Source organism: Onychostruthus taczanowskii, unplaced genomic scaffold, assembly GCF_017590055.1.
Source record: "Onychostruthus taczanowskii isolate IOZ18803 unplaced genomic scaffold, ASM1759005v1 scaffold48, whole genome shotgun sequence".
NCBI lineage: Eukaryota > Metazoa > Chordata > Aves > Passeriformes > Passeridae > Onychostruthus > Onychostruthus taczanowskii.
Window position 1 is genome coordinate 129,000 of NW_024502347.1, and position 19,749 is coordinate 148,748.

The window sequence follows — 19,749 nt, forward strand, 5'->3', positions numbered from 1 at the left end:
AGTACAACATGGTTTTATCAGTATAATATCTTTCATTTAGGGCATGTGGTATTATTTTAACAGTGAATATGTGTGTTTACCTCAGGAATACCTTGCTAGTAAAGAATAATGACATCACTTTGCTTCCAAATATTATATCTATAAGGAAAAGGTTCCAAGTCTTACAAAAAGTGACACTTATAAAACAATTATGTGTGCATGTGCATATATAAACATATATTTCCAATATAAAAATATAGAAAATGTTACAATTTTGCAAATAAATTTTTTTTTCCGAGCATGCTTTTCTCAATGTCAGTCTCACAACACTGTTTATAAACTTTTTTAATTGCTGCCACATAGTCCTTTTCTGACTGCTGTTTTGTTTTACACAGAGCATGTTCTTCAGCCTAGAGATGCACAATGGTTTCTTGTACCTCCGCTACGACTTTGGTTTCAGCAACGGCCCCGTGCTTCTGGAGGACTCCATGAAGAAGGCTAGGATTAATGACGCTAAATTTCATGAGGTAAAGATGTGGTTACTATCACAGCTGTTTGACCAAATACCCCAGAGGCTCCAAGCAGAAATAATGCTCCAATGCCCATGAAAAGAGAAAAAGGATGAGGGGCAGGTGGTGATATGGTAGGACATGCAGAAGAGTAGAGTGCATGCATCCTACCAGTACCAAGCAGAGGAAAGGAAAGGCTGTCCCTGCCTCCTCATAAATCAGTGTTTGTAGAGAGATCATGTGTATTACAAGCCAAGGACAGGACCGTTCACTTGGGAGAAAGTTTTATTAATTCCATATGAAGTTATATCAAGGACAATTCTCTATATCAAATAGAAAAGTTTCCTCAGGTAAAACCACGTCATTATGTTAACTGGACCACCTTAGTTGTTATGCATTGCATTACAAGAATTATGGCATTTCCCATTTCATTTGAAAAGAGAGTTGATTTGCTAGCAACTTTTTATATATGAAAAGCATTTTAGGCACTTTGGCAGACGTAAAATATCTACTTGTATTTAGTTTCAGGGAATTTGCTGTATTATATAATAAGCCAATGTAACTGTGATAGTAGTAAATCCCCCCTGTAGTGAGTTGCTTCTCCTGCCTTTTACTTGATGTCAATTCAAATCTGATTTGTGAACAAAACTACAGCTATAGATCTGTTCATGTTCAAGCAGAGAACAATTAAACTTTTTATGCTTTGACAATGAAATAAGTCTTTTTAAAAGCATTCCCTAACTTTTGGATAAATCAAGAAAGCATTCTGAAGTTTACAGAGCTTATCTGTTTGCCACAGTGCAGAATTTAATACATTTTCTTTATTCTTAACTGAAATATCCTGAGGATTCAGTCATCAGGAAAATAGTGACATCAAAACAAACTTCCTACTAGTGATCATTGTCAGCCTCTCCCAATTTACAAACCAATTCGCTGTGAAACAGGAGGAACTTTTCAAACAGAAGGTATAAAGATGCAATCAATTTTGCAAGATCACCATAACAGTTTACAAAAGATGACATTTTTAAGCACATGCTTTTCTTTTCAGATTTCTATTATATATCACAATTCCAAGAAGATGATCTTGGTAGTAGACAGAAGACATATAAAAAGCGTGGACAATGAAAGAACAGCAATGCCATTCACAGATATTTATATTGGAGGAGCACCTGCTGATATCTTGCACTCCAGGTTGGTTTACAAATGGGATTCAATCAGTATTTTCAATTAATCACCATATGTAAATTAAGTTGTATGGCCTGTCCTTAAGGGGCAAAAATTTCTTTGGCATCCACCTTATATAAAAGAACACTTCAGACACTCCTCTAAGTGTGTCTCAGAGCTCTTAAGTACTCAAGACTAGGCTTGATCCAGCACAGTTAAATTCTACTGAAATTGGCCCAGTTTTAGTAAGGGCAACAGAAACAGTTGTGTTCTTCAAACAAAAAGGCATTTTCAAAGAACATGTTAACATATAAAATTGGTATTGCTCCTTGCTCTGCAAAACATGACCAAGACTCTCTACCAATTGCATTTTCAGTCTAAAGATGATCTTTTTCCCACTAAGCATTTCAGTTCTGATTCATCTCAGGTTCTCTTTGAATATAAGTCAGCTGGCTCTGTGTAGGCGTGGGAAGAAAAGGTCTCATTTTCCTATTGTACCATTTGACAGAAATGCAGTCTAATCTCAGTAGACTGTGTAACTCTCATTTCCTGCCACAGGAATCTGCTGGACCTCAGGGTCATGCCCTGAGAGCAGACTGGCTGCTTGAAGAAGAGTATGCCTATCTGATAGGCAGTATTCATTCACAGGTTCACACAGCAAGGCCAGAATTTTCAAAAGGGCTCCAGCTGCTGTTTCAAGTGTCATAACTGCTAACAGGAATACCCTCCATGTTTTAAAAAAAAAAAAAAAAAAAAAAAAAGCAAATAGAAAGCAACAACTTCTGGGACTTAGTGGTCAATCTTGTGAAGTTTTATTCTTTATTTTGTTGGCAGAATTAACTTGATTTGAAAAATAACAACTGAGATACAAAATGCCTAATCTTTAAGCTTTTAAGACAGTGACAAACTTCATGTAAAGCAAAATTATGCCTTTCAATCTCATGTAGTTATTTGAACATGCAGGCAAAGTGGTGGGCAATGGAGAAACAGACTATAACTTACTTGTCTTTTCAAATAGTTCTTTACAGAGGCCTTTCATAAGGAGCTATTAAGATAGCTAGTGGAGTGGAGAGAGGAAATGCTGCAGTGGATTGGAAAGCAGCTGGGAAAGAGAAAATAGGACATAGTAGTAACTTTTCAATTTTCACAGTATAAAAAGTCTACAGCACATGCTGAAAGGATCTCTCTCAGGGCTGGTATTAAATACATTAATGATCTAGAAAGAAAGTACAAGAGGATTGTGAAAATTACTTTCATTAGTCAAGGCTAAAGAACACCAAAAAAGCCCAGAAGGACTTAGAAATCTAGGCAATTGAGCAGCTCAATGGCAGATGACACTTTTTCACAAATGTAGGATAAAAGATGAATCACATGAATTATGCCTGCAGTTTTCCAAGCAGATTGTGGTTATTCTGAAAAACACCTGGAAGGTACTGTCAAAGCAAGAAAAATAACATCTCAATTAACAAGCTGTATCAGAAAAAAAAGACCATAGGCAATGTAAAAATATTATCAATTGTAATGTTAAAAATATATATACAGAAATTATTTAAGCAGAGGTGCAACTTTGTCTCTGATATTAAACTCAGCTTTCATTCTCTTGACAAGAGTAGACAGCAAAAAGTATGGGTCAAACATGGTGGCATCATTCTATTTTCATCAGGAGCATAAGTTAATATCCTACTGATGATGTGCTACTCTCTCTCTACTGCTGCTACTATCTACTATTGATATTTATGCTTCCTCTTTGCAGACAGACTCACATTTAACCAACTTTGCAGGGCAGCAGCAGCATGGGGAAACTAGCTCTAGTCTTAGAATAGTCTAATATTCTTCTAAAGCAGCATAATTTTCACTCTATTCAAATGCATTTTTCTCTGTCAATTGCCTTTTTTGTCCAAATAAATGAATCTGGAAGTACCACCATACATTATTTTGCTGCCATCTTACTGATTGCATAAAGCAGAAAGCTGAGTGTAGGTAGGAACACTGGGAACTTAACTCTTAACTGAATTAAGAAATTAACTCCGAAGCCTTTCTTTAAGTGAAAATCTTTCTTCTATAGCTTGTTTCTAGAAAATGTTGTGGCATTTAACAGAAAGGCATATTTGTTGCATCCAGCCAGCCTCAGGGTCAATCAGAGTAAAGATTATTAGTGGTTAATTGATACCCCACACTTCGGTCCAAATCCCAGTAAGGATGACAGAAGCCTTCCTGTTGGTTTTGCCTTCCTGCTGATTTCACTGCAGAGCAAATTAAGCACTCCTTCTCTCACCGTATTTCAGACGAGTACATGTACATCTGCACTACTTCACCTGATGATCTGGTTTTGCCAATGCAAAATTAGGCATTTCCAGATCTTGATTCTTCTGCCATGTTCCCAATATCTGCCTTACAAAGAGATGCCTCACAGACAACAAGCGCAGGTAGCAGATGTCAACAGTATCGTGTCACATGAGGTGAAGAGAGTCCCACTGCTAAGGTACATCTTGCTTAAAGGACAAAGGCTGCTTCCAGGCAGCCAGGTCAGAACTCTGGATTCACACCCACTCCTTCAGTGTGTTTGCTCCCTGGTTATCTCCTGGACCGGTACATAGCAGCTCCCACGTAATTTCCTTGCCCCTGTCACAGACTCACTGTGATTTTGCACAAATTACTTCAAGCACCTTGAGAATTGTGAGGATAAATTCAATTATAATCACCCTGTGCTGTAATGTTGTGGTATCTTGGTAAGGTGTGGAGTTGAAAAACTGAGAGTAATGAGTACGAGCAGTTGGGATACACTGCTGTGCTGTCTACCTCAAATCTGACATAAAAAGGACCATGGAAGCCCACCCACTGCTCTCATTTAAAATTATGTAAACCCACACGTCTGCAAGTAGAATTTACTCTTACTTCCCTGACCTCTGTTAGTATTTTCCATAAGAAATAGAGACCCATTTGTTTACAAAGGCAAGAATGGAGCTTGCTAGTAAAAGCAAGACAGAAAACCTAAATCAGAACTTCTCTTCAAAGCTAAAAAAATTGAGATAAAAATCCATTTATTTTTACCGTAAGTAGTTATAAAAACATAATATTTACTACAATTGGTGAATCATGACTTTTCAAAATATAGAATGTGTCTCATTAGTTGTTTTACACACAGATGCAAGAATTGGGCACTACTGAGGCAAATGACTGAAGTTCTTCCAGAATTTCTTTAGAATATCTTGACAACAAAATCTTGTTCAGAAAGACAAGGGCTATCTAACTGCAGTTTGTTTGGCATTGTTCTCCAACAGCATTAGTTCACATCTGGCAGGAAGTATCGGCTTTAAAGGCTGCATGAAGGGTTTCCAGTTCCAAAAGAAGGATTTCAACTTGCTGGAAGAACCAGGAACCCTGGGAATCAGCTATGGGTGCCCAGAGGATTCACTGGTAAGCATAGCACCATTTGTGACATAATAGCAAATTTTGACAATGGATATAGCTGGGAGCTTGAGTTTTCCTCCAAACAATGGAAAGACAGTCTTACACCAAGGAAATGACTGTGCACTCATTGACTGGCAGAGGGGGGGGGTTTGTGTGTGTGTCTGTTAAGTCTGCTGTCATAATACACAATTTTCACTCTGAACCATGGTACAAGGTGTTTCACTTAAAATTCTTCTCATATGTGAAATTACAATGTGAAAGCTCAATCTGAAATAAATTTTGTACTGTATTCTGAATGGAAATAGTCCAATGTAATTCATTTTTTCTTAAAGATACAAGGAAAATCATCCTAACATGCATCCTAATACTGATGTGTGAAATGGAAAAGACAGCAAAATATTCACCCTTCAAATGAGTTCTCCCTTTAAGCCAGATCAGCTCTTCCTCTGTGACACACATACCAACTTCACCAGCATTAGCTCTGAGAAAATTGCCATTTAGCTTAGCTTTCTATCATTCACCATTTGTCCATTACAATGCAAGGCTGGCAAATCTAAATAGTGTTTGGGGTCTTCATCCTGTGGCCATGTCTATCAAAAGCCACGCTGCAAACTTGTGAAGAGGAAGCATTGCTTGTAGAACTCATCACACAACCTCACCCTCTGTCAACATGGAAGCTCTCTGCAATTTGTCCTGCTTTGGACTAGTTTTGCTCGTGAGACTCAGAGGGTTGTAGACCACCCTACCCCAGCAGCCAGCCCAGCACACAAAGTAATATGTCACATGTTGGAACTGTGACTCAGTGCCACACAGCCCAGACAGGGGCATGAGCACCTCTGCTTCTACTTGTCATGCTCTTTAACATCAGCAGACTTAGGATGGGGCCAAGATCCCAGGAAGCTGGGAATAATTTGACTTAGTCTAAAATTGCAACACTTTCTCAAGATTTTCCCATGATGTGAGAGAAAGCCTATATAGATTAGGGTAAGATATGCAGGAAAAACTGTTTTTAGAATGGAACTGGCTGCAACTGTTTAAAAAAATGAAAAAAGAAAAAAGAAAGAAAGAAATAGCCTCATTCTTTGTATTATTGGAATGTTTTTTGAGCTGTACTTCTAATTTTGTTTTATTTAATACACAGATGTCCCGCAATGCGTATTTCAATGGCGAGAGCTTCATTGCATCAAGCCAAAAAGTGTCCCTCTTTACTGAGTTTGAAGGAGGCTTTAATTTCCGGACATTGCAGCCCAGTGGGCTGCTGTTTTACTATTCTGAAGGAGTAAGTATCTAATTTTTTTACTGTTTGTTTTATTTTACCTTTTCATTTTTTTCCCCAGGAGAATAATAGGGGAATAATACTCACTCTCACTTTATGTTTTTATGATAGAGAAAGCAGCCTGCAATATAGAATCATTCACTGGTGACCTAATTTTTACAGTTTGTGTTTGATCTACAGATGAAAACCAGTAATGCTTCGACTTTATTTTGATGCTGAGAAGAGAACCGGATCATATGCCTAGAATTAACATGCATCCACTTGTGATTGCTGAAGTCCTTAGGGCAGAAATGCACAGAGCATCTTGCTGTGCTCAGCAGCACTGCAATCCCTATTTGGACCTGCAGGTGCTACCAAAGTACAAATAATATTAAGGATCTGACATTTGCCATCCAGACAATCACCGAGAAGCAAAGTTTGTTTGAATTAGTGGCACGGCATTTTGAGCATTGCTGAGCTGACAGAAATCAGTCACAAAGCTGCCTATATTCCCAGATGGCAGTCAGACCTCCATGTGTGACTGGGAAAAGCTGCACTTGAGAAAGGCTCCTTGCAGCTGTGGGAAGCCAGGCTGCTCTAAATACCCCCTCGGAAGTGTGACCCGGGCAGAAATATGGACTTGCGCTCACATAATGTTGTGTGAGACAAAGCGGTCCCAAGATGCTGCAGGCTCAGACTGACATCTGCAGCGAGCATGAGCTCAGATGACAGAACATTTGCATCCACCCCCAAATGTCTGTTCTGCTATGCTTGCAGAATATCATCAGCAGGGCAGCAGAGGAGGCTGCGTGACACCGATAACCACGTCTAAACTTCCCTGTGTGGCAGCCCGGAGTATTACCTTAAATTGGAATCAGTAACCGTGTCAGTTCTCCTCACCGTTTGCATAAATGAGGCCTCGCACACACCACTTCAGGTTTTTAACTCAACAGCTCTAATCCTATGGGGTGCCAAGTGCCCTACTTAGCAAGCAGAAGTTCAGCTATTTAGCACTTGGCAGAACGAGACAGAACGATTCCTACCAGCGCACAGCGGCAGTGCTTGCTCGAATGGAACCGAAAGTATTCTGCCAGCGGCACAGTGATCCCTGAGCCAGACAGCACATCTTATCTCTGAGATAATTTTGGGTGATTGAACGGGTCCGATCAGAGGGAATTAGAAATAGAAAAAAAAAGTCTTGGTCTTATGGCAGCAGGAATCTCGCAGTAGCAGCTGCTCAATACGGTACCAGAAACACAAATGAAATGTAATCATACATTTGTGCTACATGGAAGGAGATCATGTGACAGGTACATGAGACATAATCAGCGGCAGAATTCCCAGAACTGAATTAATTAAAACTGGCAAGAATATAAATTCTAATGATGTCATCTCTTGTTTTGCTTCTCAGAGTACATCTTTTTGGAAATTAAGCACAAATGTGGAACACAGAAGAAAAATAAATACAACAGGAAAAATCACAGAACTGTTAATTTTTCTGTGTAATACTTGCTTATGAAGATGCTTTTGTCTGTATTTCAGTCAGAGGTATTATCCATCTCTATGGAGAGAGGTGCTGTGGTTTTAAATGCAAGTGGAACCAAAATTCAGTCACCAGACCGAAATTACAATGATGGAAAAACCCATTTCATCATTACTTCTGTCACCCCAGAAAGGTAAAGCTGTACAGCATCTTTTATTCTCCACCTTTACAACATAAATATTTCTTGTAAAGCACATTATGATTTAACACTCACTTTTAAAGTGATACTTGAGTGGGGCTTTTTTTAAATGACTGATTTTAAAATGTGATTGAAAACTGACCAACTTGGGCCTGAGCTCAAGATTATGGGAATTTTTATTAAAATGAAAATAATGGTTTTTCTGAAAGCTTAATCCTTTTTTGTTCTCAGGTAAGAAAACAGTTTAAATGTCAATAACATTTAAGGCTAGCATGAGATTAATTTTTTAACTGGATTGATTCTTCTAATTTGTTAAAACAATTCCCAGTTTACCCTAAAGTAATTGAGGCAACTTCCCATAAAGCATTCATCTGGGATGTACACAGTGAAACATGTTAAAAATATTTTTAGCACTGGCAGCCACAAATGTGACTAAATGCAGCAGTAGGGAATATGTCTCTCTCTGTGCTCACTGAAAGTCTTGAAAGCTTTGGTTTCTTGGTATGTTTACTATTGTTTTTATGTTTAATTTTTTTTTTAGAAGGTCACATAATCAAAGCAACTTTGTTTAAGAATCTTACCTATGAGATACAAGCAGTCTTACTTTCCTAATGGAAATGAAGGTTTGTAGCTCTGACTTCTGGCACCCAAGAATCACAATTTGAAAAGCTGAAGGTGTGAAAAGGTGCCTTGGAATAATCTTGGGGATTGTCATGTTTCCCTGAGTTTGCAAAACAAAATCAATGTCTGATGCTTTAGTATACTCAGTTTCTTTATAAAACCAGGGAATCATTCCTGGCTTCTGCAACAATTAGTGGGTTGCAAAATCAGATTAGGTAAAAAGCATTGTATAAGCTCAAACACCAATGCACTGTGATAAAAGAGAAGCTAAAAGGGATAGGGCCATAAACAATTAGCCTGTGCTTGGATCTTATTTTACCCAAAAGGTGGCTCCATCCCTTCATCAGCAACCCCCCAGTTTGTCTTTCTTCACTGTACAGTTTTGGACTTCACAATTAACTGCAGGGTAATATTAAATCCATGGGCCTGTGTACACAGTTTTGCCAGTGCACTGCTACTTGTTGGACAGCTGAGAGCAAAAAGGTCCTCTCATGCCTTTGAGCAGTACCACTGAGTGATGTATGCGCTGAGTGGAGCATTTTGGGTGCAGGTATTGTGCTGTCTGACCACTGGCATCATCATTTCCAAAGCTAGCCTGTAAAATGGATGCTTTGCCTTTGCAGGTATGAGCTGACTGTTGATGACAAGAAACAGAGCAAGAAGAACCCAGCAAAGGACAGAGCAGGGAAAAGCCCAGACAGCACCAACAAGTTTTATTTTGGTGGCTCTCCCCTGAGAACACAGCAAGCCAACTTCACTGGCTGCATAAGCAATGCCTACTTCACTAGGTGAGTAACATCCTCCCAAACACATTAACAGGCAGTCACTGCCCTGCCTGACAGCTTGAATAGTAGCTCATGAAAAGTGATTTATTGTCACAATAAAAATTCCTCTCTCATTTTGTGAGGCTAGACAGCATGTGTGAATAAGATTCTTACCTTATTTGCCATGGAATCTGTTGGCACAGATCTGCTAGGTTAAGATATTGTTAAGGTGGGAATAACTTGATGAAATAAGCTTTCAGTATCGCACCTGCTAATGCTGCTGGTGCAATGAATAATTTGTATAGCTGTAATTTGCATTTATATTATATAGCTCTCAGGTCCGCATTTGAAACAAAATTATATTAAGGCATCTCACAGAAGCTGGGGAGGTTAGGATTTTGGTCATGTAAAAATGGTCAGAATGTGTTGATCTTAATTGATCTTAATTGCTTTATGAAATGTTCTTGTATAGATTTTAAAGTTGAATTTGGTGCTGCAGATTGACCCTCTCTGTTTATGCCAGCATGTATACAACAGGCAGATGTAGTAGGCTGTCCTCATTACCCATATATTGCCTGATCAATCTGTACTTTCATCCATGATCCAAAAATGAACCATTCAAATATAATTTAAATATAATTTCATATCATATTTAAACATAATTTAATTTAAACCCATTCAAATACAATTTAAACTATAAACGTAAAATTCTGAGATTTTTATGTTCTTGTCATCTCCTCTTTGAAACACAGGTTGGATCAAGAGGTTGAAGTGGAAGATTTCCAGAAGTACTCTGAGAAAGTTCAAGCATCTTTGTATGGATGCCCTGTTGAATCTCCTCCAGTTGCTCTTCTCCATAAGAAAGGAAAAAACTCATCAAAAGCCAAAGGAAACCGCAATAAAAAGGTCTGCTACAAATTGCTCCAGTACCACTCTAGAGTTTTCCAAAATTCTCCAAATTATGGATCTAAAATGCATAAAGACATATATGAACAGGATCCTGTTCCTTTACATATTCCATCACTGGAAATTATTGCCCTGACACAGTCTATCTGGCCTTCACTTACATCATTCTCTCCTACTAGAATTATAAAATAAAATACCTGACTTCTTCAAAACAGTACTTCAGAAACAAGCCTTTCTGATTTTTTCTGTATTCTAAAAGCAAAAAGCTTGCTTCTGTTCTCATCTGCTTCTGTATGGCTCTCCACTGGGTACAATTAGCACACATTAATATAAATGGGGAAAAATCTTCCTCCAGCATGGAGAATTTTTAGTCTAAGCATATCCTCTCATGCCTATAATATAGCTGATACCACCAAAAGAAGAGAGAAAAAGATTTAATTAGGAAAACTGCAAAAGAAATTAATTGTAATTATGTTAGCTACACAAGTATTTTGTTTATCCCTTGTTCTGTCCTAAATCAGCATTTACAGTAGACCAGTTCAAGGAAAATTTGACTTGGAAACAACCCTGGTATTTATGTAGGGAAACAATATATTCCTAGTTCAAATATAAATGATACTGTTATTTTATTATGTCCAATCTTAGCTAAAAATTCTGGTTAATGCTTCTTTTTTTCTATGAAGGTGGGAAGAGATAAAGACAAGATTGCACAGCCTTCATCTGGCCTCAAAAAACTGTATCAAGTGAATTTGCAAAGCGAGCCTCAGTGCCACTTGCCCATGAATCCCAGGGCAACTGAACACGCCTATCAATTTGGAGGAACAGCAAACAGCCGGCAAGAATTTGATCACATACCAAAGGACTTCAGTCAAAGGTAAGGTGACATTAGAAATAAAAATGAAATATGCTGGGGAGGAGAAAGATGTATTTCAATTGCTTTTTTAAAGGGACACATTTCTGCCGTTACCTTGGCTTTTTTGCTTTATATCTTAGGCTAAATCTTGTGTCGAGCCTGTTGTTAGGTTATATTAAAAGGTGCTTCAGTTCAGTAAAAGAAAAACATAGATTGTGTTTCTAGTTACATCCCTCTTGTGGAATCTTCATCTGCATTGCATATTAACAAAATGTGTCTCCTTGCCTTTTTGTGTGAAGCTTTTGAGGATGTTAGTACTATACAAGCACTGCACAACAATCAGTCTCTTTACACAAGAAGGAAAGGCATTAAAGGAGAAAGGAAGCAGTAACATGCTGAATGGACCTTTTCAGTAGTTTAATTCTCACAGTGCAGTAAGACATAAAGCTATGAAAACCTGGTCCAATTCAAGCCATAATGGAAATCCAAGTAATAATGAGTCCAGATACTGTTGAAATTTAATATTCATGCTCCCACAAAATATGTCATGCAGTATTCAAAATCCAATAAGGATCTTGGTTTAATACTTTCCATTAAAGACTATAAATTCAACAACACAGCACTTCCTGGAAGCATACCAGACCACTAACTCAGAAAAAAGAGTGTTCTTTCCTGATTTAAATTAGAAAGTCATTATGTTAATTTTAATTCAATGCATTTAACTTAGGGCAGTTCTGATGGCACCATATGAAGGAAAACCCAAACTCTAATGTCTTCATCCCACCTTCATTCCTAAAACACATAATTATTTGTCAAATGCTACTAAAGTTTCATTTTTGTAATGCTCATTTTTAAAAAGTAATGAGTTGTGTTATTTTAAAACAACTGATATTGGCAAGGGGCTGAGTGTCTGTGGAATGCACACATTCATGCCATTGGGAATGTATAGAGGCTTGAGACAATATGAAGAATGGAAACCAGGTTAGACCTGACACCAGAAGAAGGAGGAATCAGTTTTGGCCCTGTCCTACACCAATACAGCTTTGCCATGTTTTAGACCATAAGAAATAATAGCAATCACTCAAGAAATTTTCACTGTGATAGTGTCAAACCAACAATGGTATGACTTCCTATGCTGTCTTGAACTTCACTAAGGAACTACAAGGAAGAAGAAGCTTTGATCAAGTCTGGAATAACATTAAACATCAGGCCTCTGTGCCATCACATTTAAAAATTCCCCTAGCCCTGCTGTTTAACATAAAAGGAAATATACTGTCAGATTTTGGTGGTCTGCATTGAACTTATTCACTCTAGAGATTATAATTTTTGAAAAAAAGTTCCTTGCCAGGCAGCTTTTTCTCCAGCTTTGACTTCTGCTCAAAAAACCGTCACAGAACATTTCTCAGAAACACCACTTCCATAAAGCAGATTAATATTTTTTTGGATGAAAGGAAACTCTCAGTCTTCCTCTGCCTGATGTTTGATTTAAATCAAAAGTATCTGCTTTAACATTAATATTGTGTTTTTATGTGCCAGAGCTCAGTTCTCTATCAGTCTGAAAACTCACTCATCTCATGGAATGATTTGCTACGTTTCGGATCAAAAAGAGACCAACTTCATGGCCCTTTTCGTTGCTCATGGCCGGCTCATTTTTATGTTTAATGCTGGTCACCAGAAGATAAGAATTAAGAGCCAAGAGAAATACAATGATGGTCTGTGGCACAATGTAAGTAAAAGAAAGAAATCATGATGGCACATGCTGTCAAGACTGCAGTAAAGACACTGCTCATGTGACAGCTCAGGGAGTTTTCATTCATGTATTCATAAACACACCCACATGTTGAGAAACTTCCATCAATATTTTTAGATCTTCCACGCAGTATTTTATTAAGTCATTAACTAGGGACAGGAAAGTGAGTCAGTTATAAAAATTCAGCAATTCCCAACACTAACAGCTGAACAGAAATGAAGGAAACAAGCAGAGCAGTAAGGCAATTAAGAGTTAAATGAGTTATTAAAGGAAAGACTAGAATAATTTTGTTCAGTAAATGTCTTTGAAGTGCCTAAGAAAGGAGCACAGCTGTCTTAGTCTACCTCAGTAGTCTATGAAAATAAAAAGACAATTTTAGGAGTCGAGGTGAATTTCTCTCTGTAGGTATCTCTCTCTCCTCATTAACTACAGAGGAAGTCTATAGCTACTAAACTACTGACTTGGGCATTTAAGTGTTTAAAGCAGGTTGGATGAATCCACACCATAAAATGAATGATGACTGTGAAAATGCTAACCGTGATAGGTAGATCTCAGTAGACCTTATAACACCTTAGTTACCCCTGCCTTGTACACCAATATGTAAGAAAGGCAGCAGTTTTACCAGCTAGCCTTCATATAAATGTGAAAAAATAGGAGTGTCCAACAAAGAATACTGGCAGTTAGCAAAACAGGCTTGTAGACTATCGCTCATGCACCTTTCTTCTCAAATGTCTCACCTCCTTCCACTGCACAGCAGTGATCCCTTAATAGATGAAAGTAATCTTCCACATTTTCTTCTTCCCTTCCTAGGTGATATTCATTAGAGGCAAAAATATTGGTCGCTTGATAATCGATGGCCTCCGAGTACTAGAAGAATCTTTTGATGGGAGTGCGAATAGTTGGCAAGTCACTGAACCACTCTACATTGGAGGTGTAGCTCCTGGAAAAGCTGTAAAGAACATCCAGGTAAAGCAGACCTCTATGTACAGACCCCATACCTCTGTGTAAAGTTAATATAGAAGCTGACTGTCGGGATGAGATCAGACAAAATCTGATTAAGATCTTGACCCTTGCAGCAGCAGCTGGGAAACCAATGGTCCGTGAGGAACAGAAAAATCCTAGTGACATCCAAAATTAGATGAGACAAGTAATGTTAGGCAAGATCAATTTCACCCTGAGGTCTGAGATACAGAATGAGTTTTGGAGACATTTTGGTTTTCTCCTAGTACCTCTGTTTTAAGACAATATCTAGAGGTCAGGATTCTGTTCTACAGCTTGGTACTGAAGTATACAGAAAGGAGTGTTAAACCAAAAATGAACATAATATTCTCTTTCAAGGTAATCTTTAGTGTCATGTGCCTAGACTGATAAACTACTCTGAAAAAGTAGACCCCTGTCTTGCCTTGAGGCTATGAGGTATATGTATAGCACTGCCTTGCCCTACTTGCGTTTTGTTTCTCACAGTTCAGTGAGGACTGAGAAACAACACAATCTGCAATTACCTTGAAGTCATCAAAAAGACATGAGAGGCTATGAGAATCATTTTTCCTGCTTCCCTTCTCTGGAAATTATTTTTTAGTTCAAAACTGATGTGCCAGACACTCACAGCCTTATAAACAAGTAAAAATAAGGGCAGAAGAATCTATTTCCTTCCATAAGCAGTTTATTTACTAATCAAGGCTTTTTTTACCCCCAGATTAACTCTGTCTACAGCTTTAGTGGTTGTCTCAGCAACTTACAGCTCAATGGAAGATCACTTACTTCAGCTTCACAGACATTCAGTGTAACACCTTGCTTTGAAGGCCCATCAGAAGCAGGAACATACTTTTCGTCAGAAGGAGGATATGTCGTCCTTGGTAATATACTCCTAACCAAATGTATCCCAAAATAGGACTGTGGTATTCAGGACTAGGCTTCAGAATGGCATTTTTCACTAAAGAGTGTGGTAATTTCCAAGGCTGTGAGCTGTAAGGATTATCAGAAACAGATCACTATTGTGCTAAGCAGATGATATTGACAGGTCACAATGTCACTGTGAAACTTAGCACATTGTTAAATAAACACATCTGTATGTATGTAAGTGTTTCAAATAATAAGAATCATTTTAATAAGGGAATAATTGTAATGAGGGAACAGACCATAATATGTTAACAATTAGCATAGAAGACAACATGGCCAAGACCAAGTACACCATCAAATGGTCATCCCTTATTTTTTTAATTAATAAAACAACACGTAACTAAAAAATCCTGCAGAAAGGCTTTCGGCATGTCTTGATACAGAACAGTGTGACAGAACACATATTTTCTGTCATGTGGGCCTGCTGTGTTCCAGAAAGAGTTTTAGGAGGGTGTTTCAGTCACATAGGCTCTGATCTGAACAAGAAAAGAAGCTGCAAAACCCTATTCACTGGCAGCACCAAGAAGAATCAGACAAGTGGTTCTAATTTGCTCTCTGGCCTGTCACCAGTTTGAAAAAGGGAGTTTCTCCTACTGAATCATCAAAGCTCAAGTGAACTCCCACTCACTCAGTCAGTAATGACTGCTGAGTGTCTAGGAAATTGCACAATAAGAAACTGCCAAAAAAATACAGATCATTTACTTTCTGTTGTCCATTTCATTGGTAAGAAATATTTTTAAACAAAATACATTTCCTAAATTATGAGAAAAGTAAATAAACCTTTATTAGCACTCCAAGCAAACACAATCAAAACAAAAGCTGAAATGGGTCATTGACAGCACATAGTGCTATCTCACATTTCAAAGTTTTAAGAACAAATGAAATCCACCCTTTGATGTTCTACTTTGACTTTGAATAAATGTCCAATTTCATCACTAACTCAGTACAAAAAGAATGTTATTCTTTTTACTTCACAGACGAATCCTTCAGTTTAGGCCTGAAATTTGAAGTTGTTTTTGAAATACGTCCCCGAAGCAGCTCAGGAATCCTACTGCATGGTCACAGTGTGAATGGAGAGTACCTGAATATGCACATGAGGAATGGACAGGTATAAACAAGGTCATGTCTCCACCACTGCCTTGACTGGCTTCTCTTCCACCTACTTGGGCTTTGCTACATGCAGATTTTGTCTGACAAATTTGCCATTAACTGATTCTTATTTCTCCCCTAAATATAATACAACTTAGATTAGATTAGCCAAACCAAATATTTATTTTAAAATACTAAACAAATCACCTGTGACAAGTTCAGATCACTTTCCTAATACAAGCCATACATATTTTGTTATCCGCTGAAAAGAAGCAAAAGCACTGACTCTCTGGCACTGCTCTTTCACCCACACATTAAAAAATGTATCATGGTTGCAAGTAAGGTAACTATCAATAATTTTTTTATTTCTTATTTCTTAAAAGATAAGTCTGAGTTACACTCAGTCTCTTCTTTCTTTACCAGATATATGTGTGATGGAATGAGTGAGGGAAAGGAAAAGTTCTGATTGTCTGTTGGCCTGGTTTCTACAGGCTCTGGATTTCAAATGAAGGAGAGAGGTTTGAAATTAACCAGACAGTTGTCGCTATTGCTATTTTTTATTGTGTTCATTGATAGAATCTGGATCTCTTCATGCTACGCACTGCACATATGCAGTAATAAATTTCAGTCTTAAGTGAACGACACAAGCAAAGATTTAGAGCATAGGAAATCTTGGCAGGTTTTGAGTCTTTTCTGAAGAGGAGAAACTCAGGGCACAGTCAAGAGACTAAGCAGTGTGGATATTCTTCAATCACTGCTATGCACCTGTCAATCAAAGTGGAAGGGTATTTAAGTGGGGCTGGCTGTTCCTCAGTTAGAAATGCAACATCTGAGGAAACTCTCACCTCTTCTCCAAGAGTAGACACCTACAGGAGATTGACTGAGTAAACAGTTTAACATCATGATTCATCCTGTCCTAAAGCAGGTGTCTAATTAGGTGACTAAATGCGCTGTTATTAAGAGAATTTCTTTTTCTATGTTGGCTATAGAGAGAACAGGTGCTTCATTAGGCACCTAACTTTTGACAGCTGATTAGGTAAGATGAAGCCCATTCTTACCCCTGTATCTAGTGAACTAACAGAGAAATTCTTAAGTACATCGTGCTGATGTGTATCATGCCACACCTAAAATTTGAGTCTGTATAGAACCAGTCCAGTATAGCAATTCTTATGTCAAATTCTAACCAAAGTTCTGCATGTCCAATTATTTGTCTGGTTTTCCCAACTGTACCAATTGGTCTAACAAAAGGTGCTGCTTCACTTACTGCTTCACACCTCACTCTCTGTATAACGCATACACAATTCATAAACAAAATTCACCCTGCAAAAGCAGCTTTTCCCTGCTTGTCACTGCAGCAGTTCAGTACCTTCTTAGTAATGATCTGTGTGTCTTTGGCATTAACTATCTGCTCTCTTTGAATGCATTACAAAAGACCTGTTTATGAAAAGCATTTTGCTAAACAAATAAGATCAGCGACTGTAATTCATTTTTCAAATGTATGCATTTCTATCAGTATAGCTTGTCTGGGTGATTTATTAAGGAGTCACTTTCTCCTGTGATTCTTTATTTGCTTCAATCTATACATTTTGGATAAAATATAAGGGTGAATAAAATAGAACATGAGGATCATTTTAATTGTGTTTGTTGGTGCCCTTCTGGAAATTTTTTTTTTTTTTTTTGTTACAACTGTATCAAAATGCTCCAGAATTAAATATAAGTTTAGTAGAATTAGAATAGAATTTAATTCTAATTATAATTATAGAATTAGAATTAAATATAAGTTTCCTTGTGAGATACTATTTACAAGGGCATGCAGTGACAGGACAAGGGGGAATGGCTTCAAACTGCCAGTAAATTTAGATTAGATATTAGGAGGAAATTCTTTGCTGTGAGGGTGGTGAGGCTGGAACAGGTTGCCCAGAAAACCTGTGGATGCCCCACTCCATTAAATGTTGAAGTCTAGGTTGGATATGACTGAGCAACCCAGTCTTATGAAAGGTGCTCCTGTCCATGGTGGGGGGGTTAGAACAAGATGATTTTTAAGGCCCCTTCCAATCCAAACCATTCCAAGATTCTGTGATTTTCAGTCAACTTAGTGTCAGCATAATCAGGAACAACTTCAACATTTGAAAAGCCTGAGTGGTTGGACTCAGAGTTTGGAGTTCTCTGGCAATCACCACCAGGAATCTCATGTCCCACAAAAGGGGCACAACGCTGTTTTGCTGCTGCTGTAACATTTCCATGAAAAAATATATTAATCCATTAACTAAAACAGAGATGCAAAATTCAGAATTATGTTCACCTTCTAGCTCTGCCAGACACTTACTGGTAAGCTTGAACAAGTAACTTAAAAGTAATTCTTAATTTTGCTATTCCTTTCTATATCTTTTCCGCTTTTTATACTTGGGTTTTCACTACTGTTTTCCTTATTAAGTGGCTAGCAAGATGCCAAAAACATCATCTGATGCCTCTAAACACTAATTTATCATACAGGAAATTATAGAGTAGAGGTACTAGTAAATGGGTGAAATTAACTCTTATTTTTAAATCTTTTCTTGAACTCTTCCTTGAGATAATTAGGAATGTCTCAGAACTACTGAATCTGAACAGTTAAAAAAAAAAAAAAAAAAAAAAAAAAAAAAAAAAAAAAAAAAAACCCCTAAATTTTGATTTAAAAGGTATTTTATTTTGAAGAATTTAATGCAGCGATGTTTTTCTTTCTCTTGGATACTTGACATGTTTTGAGTGGGGAATACAACTTTATCACAATAGAAGGTAAAAAGAGAAAAGGAGGGGATTTACAGTGATGATTACATTATTTTCCCTCAGGTAACTGTGAAACTGAATAATGGAATCAGGGACTTTTCAACTTCAGTGACACTAAAACAGAGTCTCTGCGACGGCAGGTGGCATCGAATTGCAGGTCAGTAAAAGGTGATAGTCCCCTAATTAAGGTAACAAAGCCCGTCTCTTGCTCCCCAGATATCCATCTCCATGGGCTAGAGCACTAACAATGCAGAAGTATTTTCAGTTCTTCTTTTTCACCTGCCAAGACCCAAGTTTGTGTGAAAGACAGGGTCTTACTCATCCCTCAGACACAGAACTGTAGGGCTTCCTGGGACAGCAAGCACAGGTTCCTACAAAAATAGGAAAAACAAACAAAGATGGAAGCTCCCTGTTCAAAGAACAGAAAGCAGCCTATCTGAAATTCTGGCTACCTTTCCTAATTGATATACCTGATTATAGTCTTCCTTTCCCAATTAGAGCTTAAATAAATTGATAGAATGCAGTAGGTACAAGTATATGCTGCCCTTAAAAGCCAAATAACAAGACAGATGTGGGGAACCTTTTGCTCACAATAGAGAGACGTCTACAGCTGGGATTTTGCCTCTGTGCCAGACAGTCATCCTTCTTTCCTGGTTTTGAAAGTCAAAAAGCACTTCCTGGGTACTTTGAACCACCTCATCTTCCTGTCTAGATGCTGACTTAGAATGTCTTCCACTATCACTGCAGAAGTAATTTGAGTCTGCACCCTTTCCACAAGCATTCTGTTTCCCTTCTGAAGGAAACCCAAGGACACAAGCAAGGGAAAAGCCTCACTGCATTCTAATATATCCCCAATTGGGAGTGATTGGACAACAGTTTTTTAAGCCACAAGCCATTGTATGCTCATAACCTGTAGCCTAAACACTGCCACCAGTGACCAAGAGCCCACTCAAAAGCACCCTTGCTCCCACTGTATCAACCATCGGTCCTGCTCTATGCCAGAATCCGCTCACAAATTGTCACTGATGGCTCACACCCAATCTAGCATACATTAAATCAACTACTCACACCAAACAGATAACTCCTGTCTGTCATAAAAGA

At 38.0% G+C, this 19,749-nt stretch overlaps 1 protein-coding gene across 1 annotated transcript in view; it reads left to right on the forward strand.

Moving 5' to 3' along the window:
• LAMA4 (laminin subunit alpha 4) overlaps positions 1-19,749 on the forward strand; it is a 99,266-nt gene that overhangs the window by 75,204 nt on the left and 4,313 nt on the right. Inside the window, exons 24-36 of the mRNA XM_041414872.1 lie at positions 375-506; positions 1,537-1,679; positions 4,934-5,069; positions 6,205-6,342; positions 7,861-7,994; positions 9,245-9,409; positions 10,138-10,291; positions 10,975-11,165; positions 12,681-12,870; positions 13,705-13,860; positions 14,591-14,750; positions 15,771-15,901; positions 18,712-18,805. Of these exons, the coding sequence (XP_041270806.1) occupies positions 375-506; positions 1,537-1,679; positions 4,934-5,069; positions 6,205-6,342; positions 7,861-7,994; positions 9,245-9,409; positions 10,138-10,291; positions 10,975-11,165; positions 12,681-12,870; positions 13,705-13,860; positions 14,591-14,750; positions 15,771-15,901; positions 18,712-18,805 (1,924 nt within the window). The remainder of the gene's footprint in view (positions 1-374; positions 507-1,536; positions 1,680-4,933; positions 5,070-6,204; positions 6,343-7,860; positions 7,995-9,244; positions 9,410-10,137; positions 10,292-10,974; positions 11,166-12,680; positions 12,871-13,704; positions 13,861-14,590; positions 14,751-15,770; positions 15,902-18,711; positions 18,806-19,749) is intronic.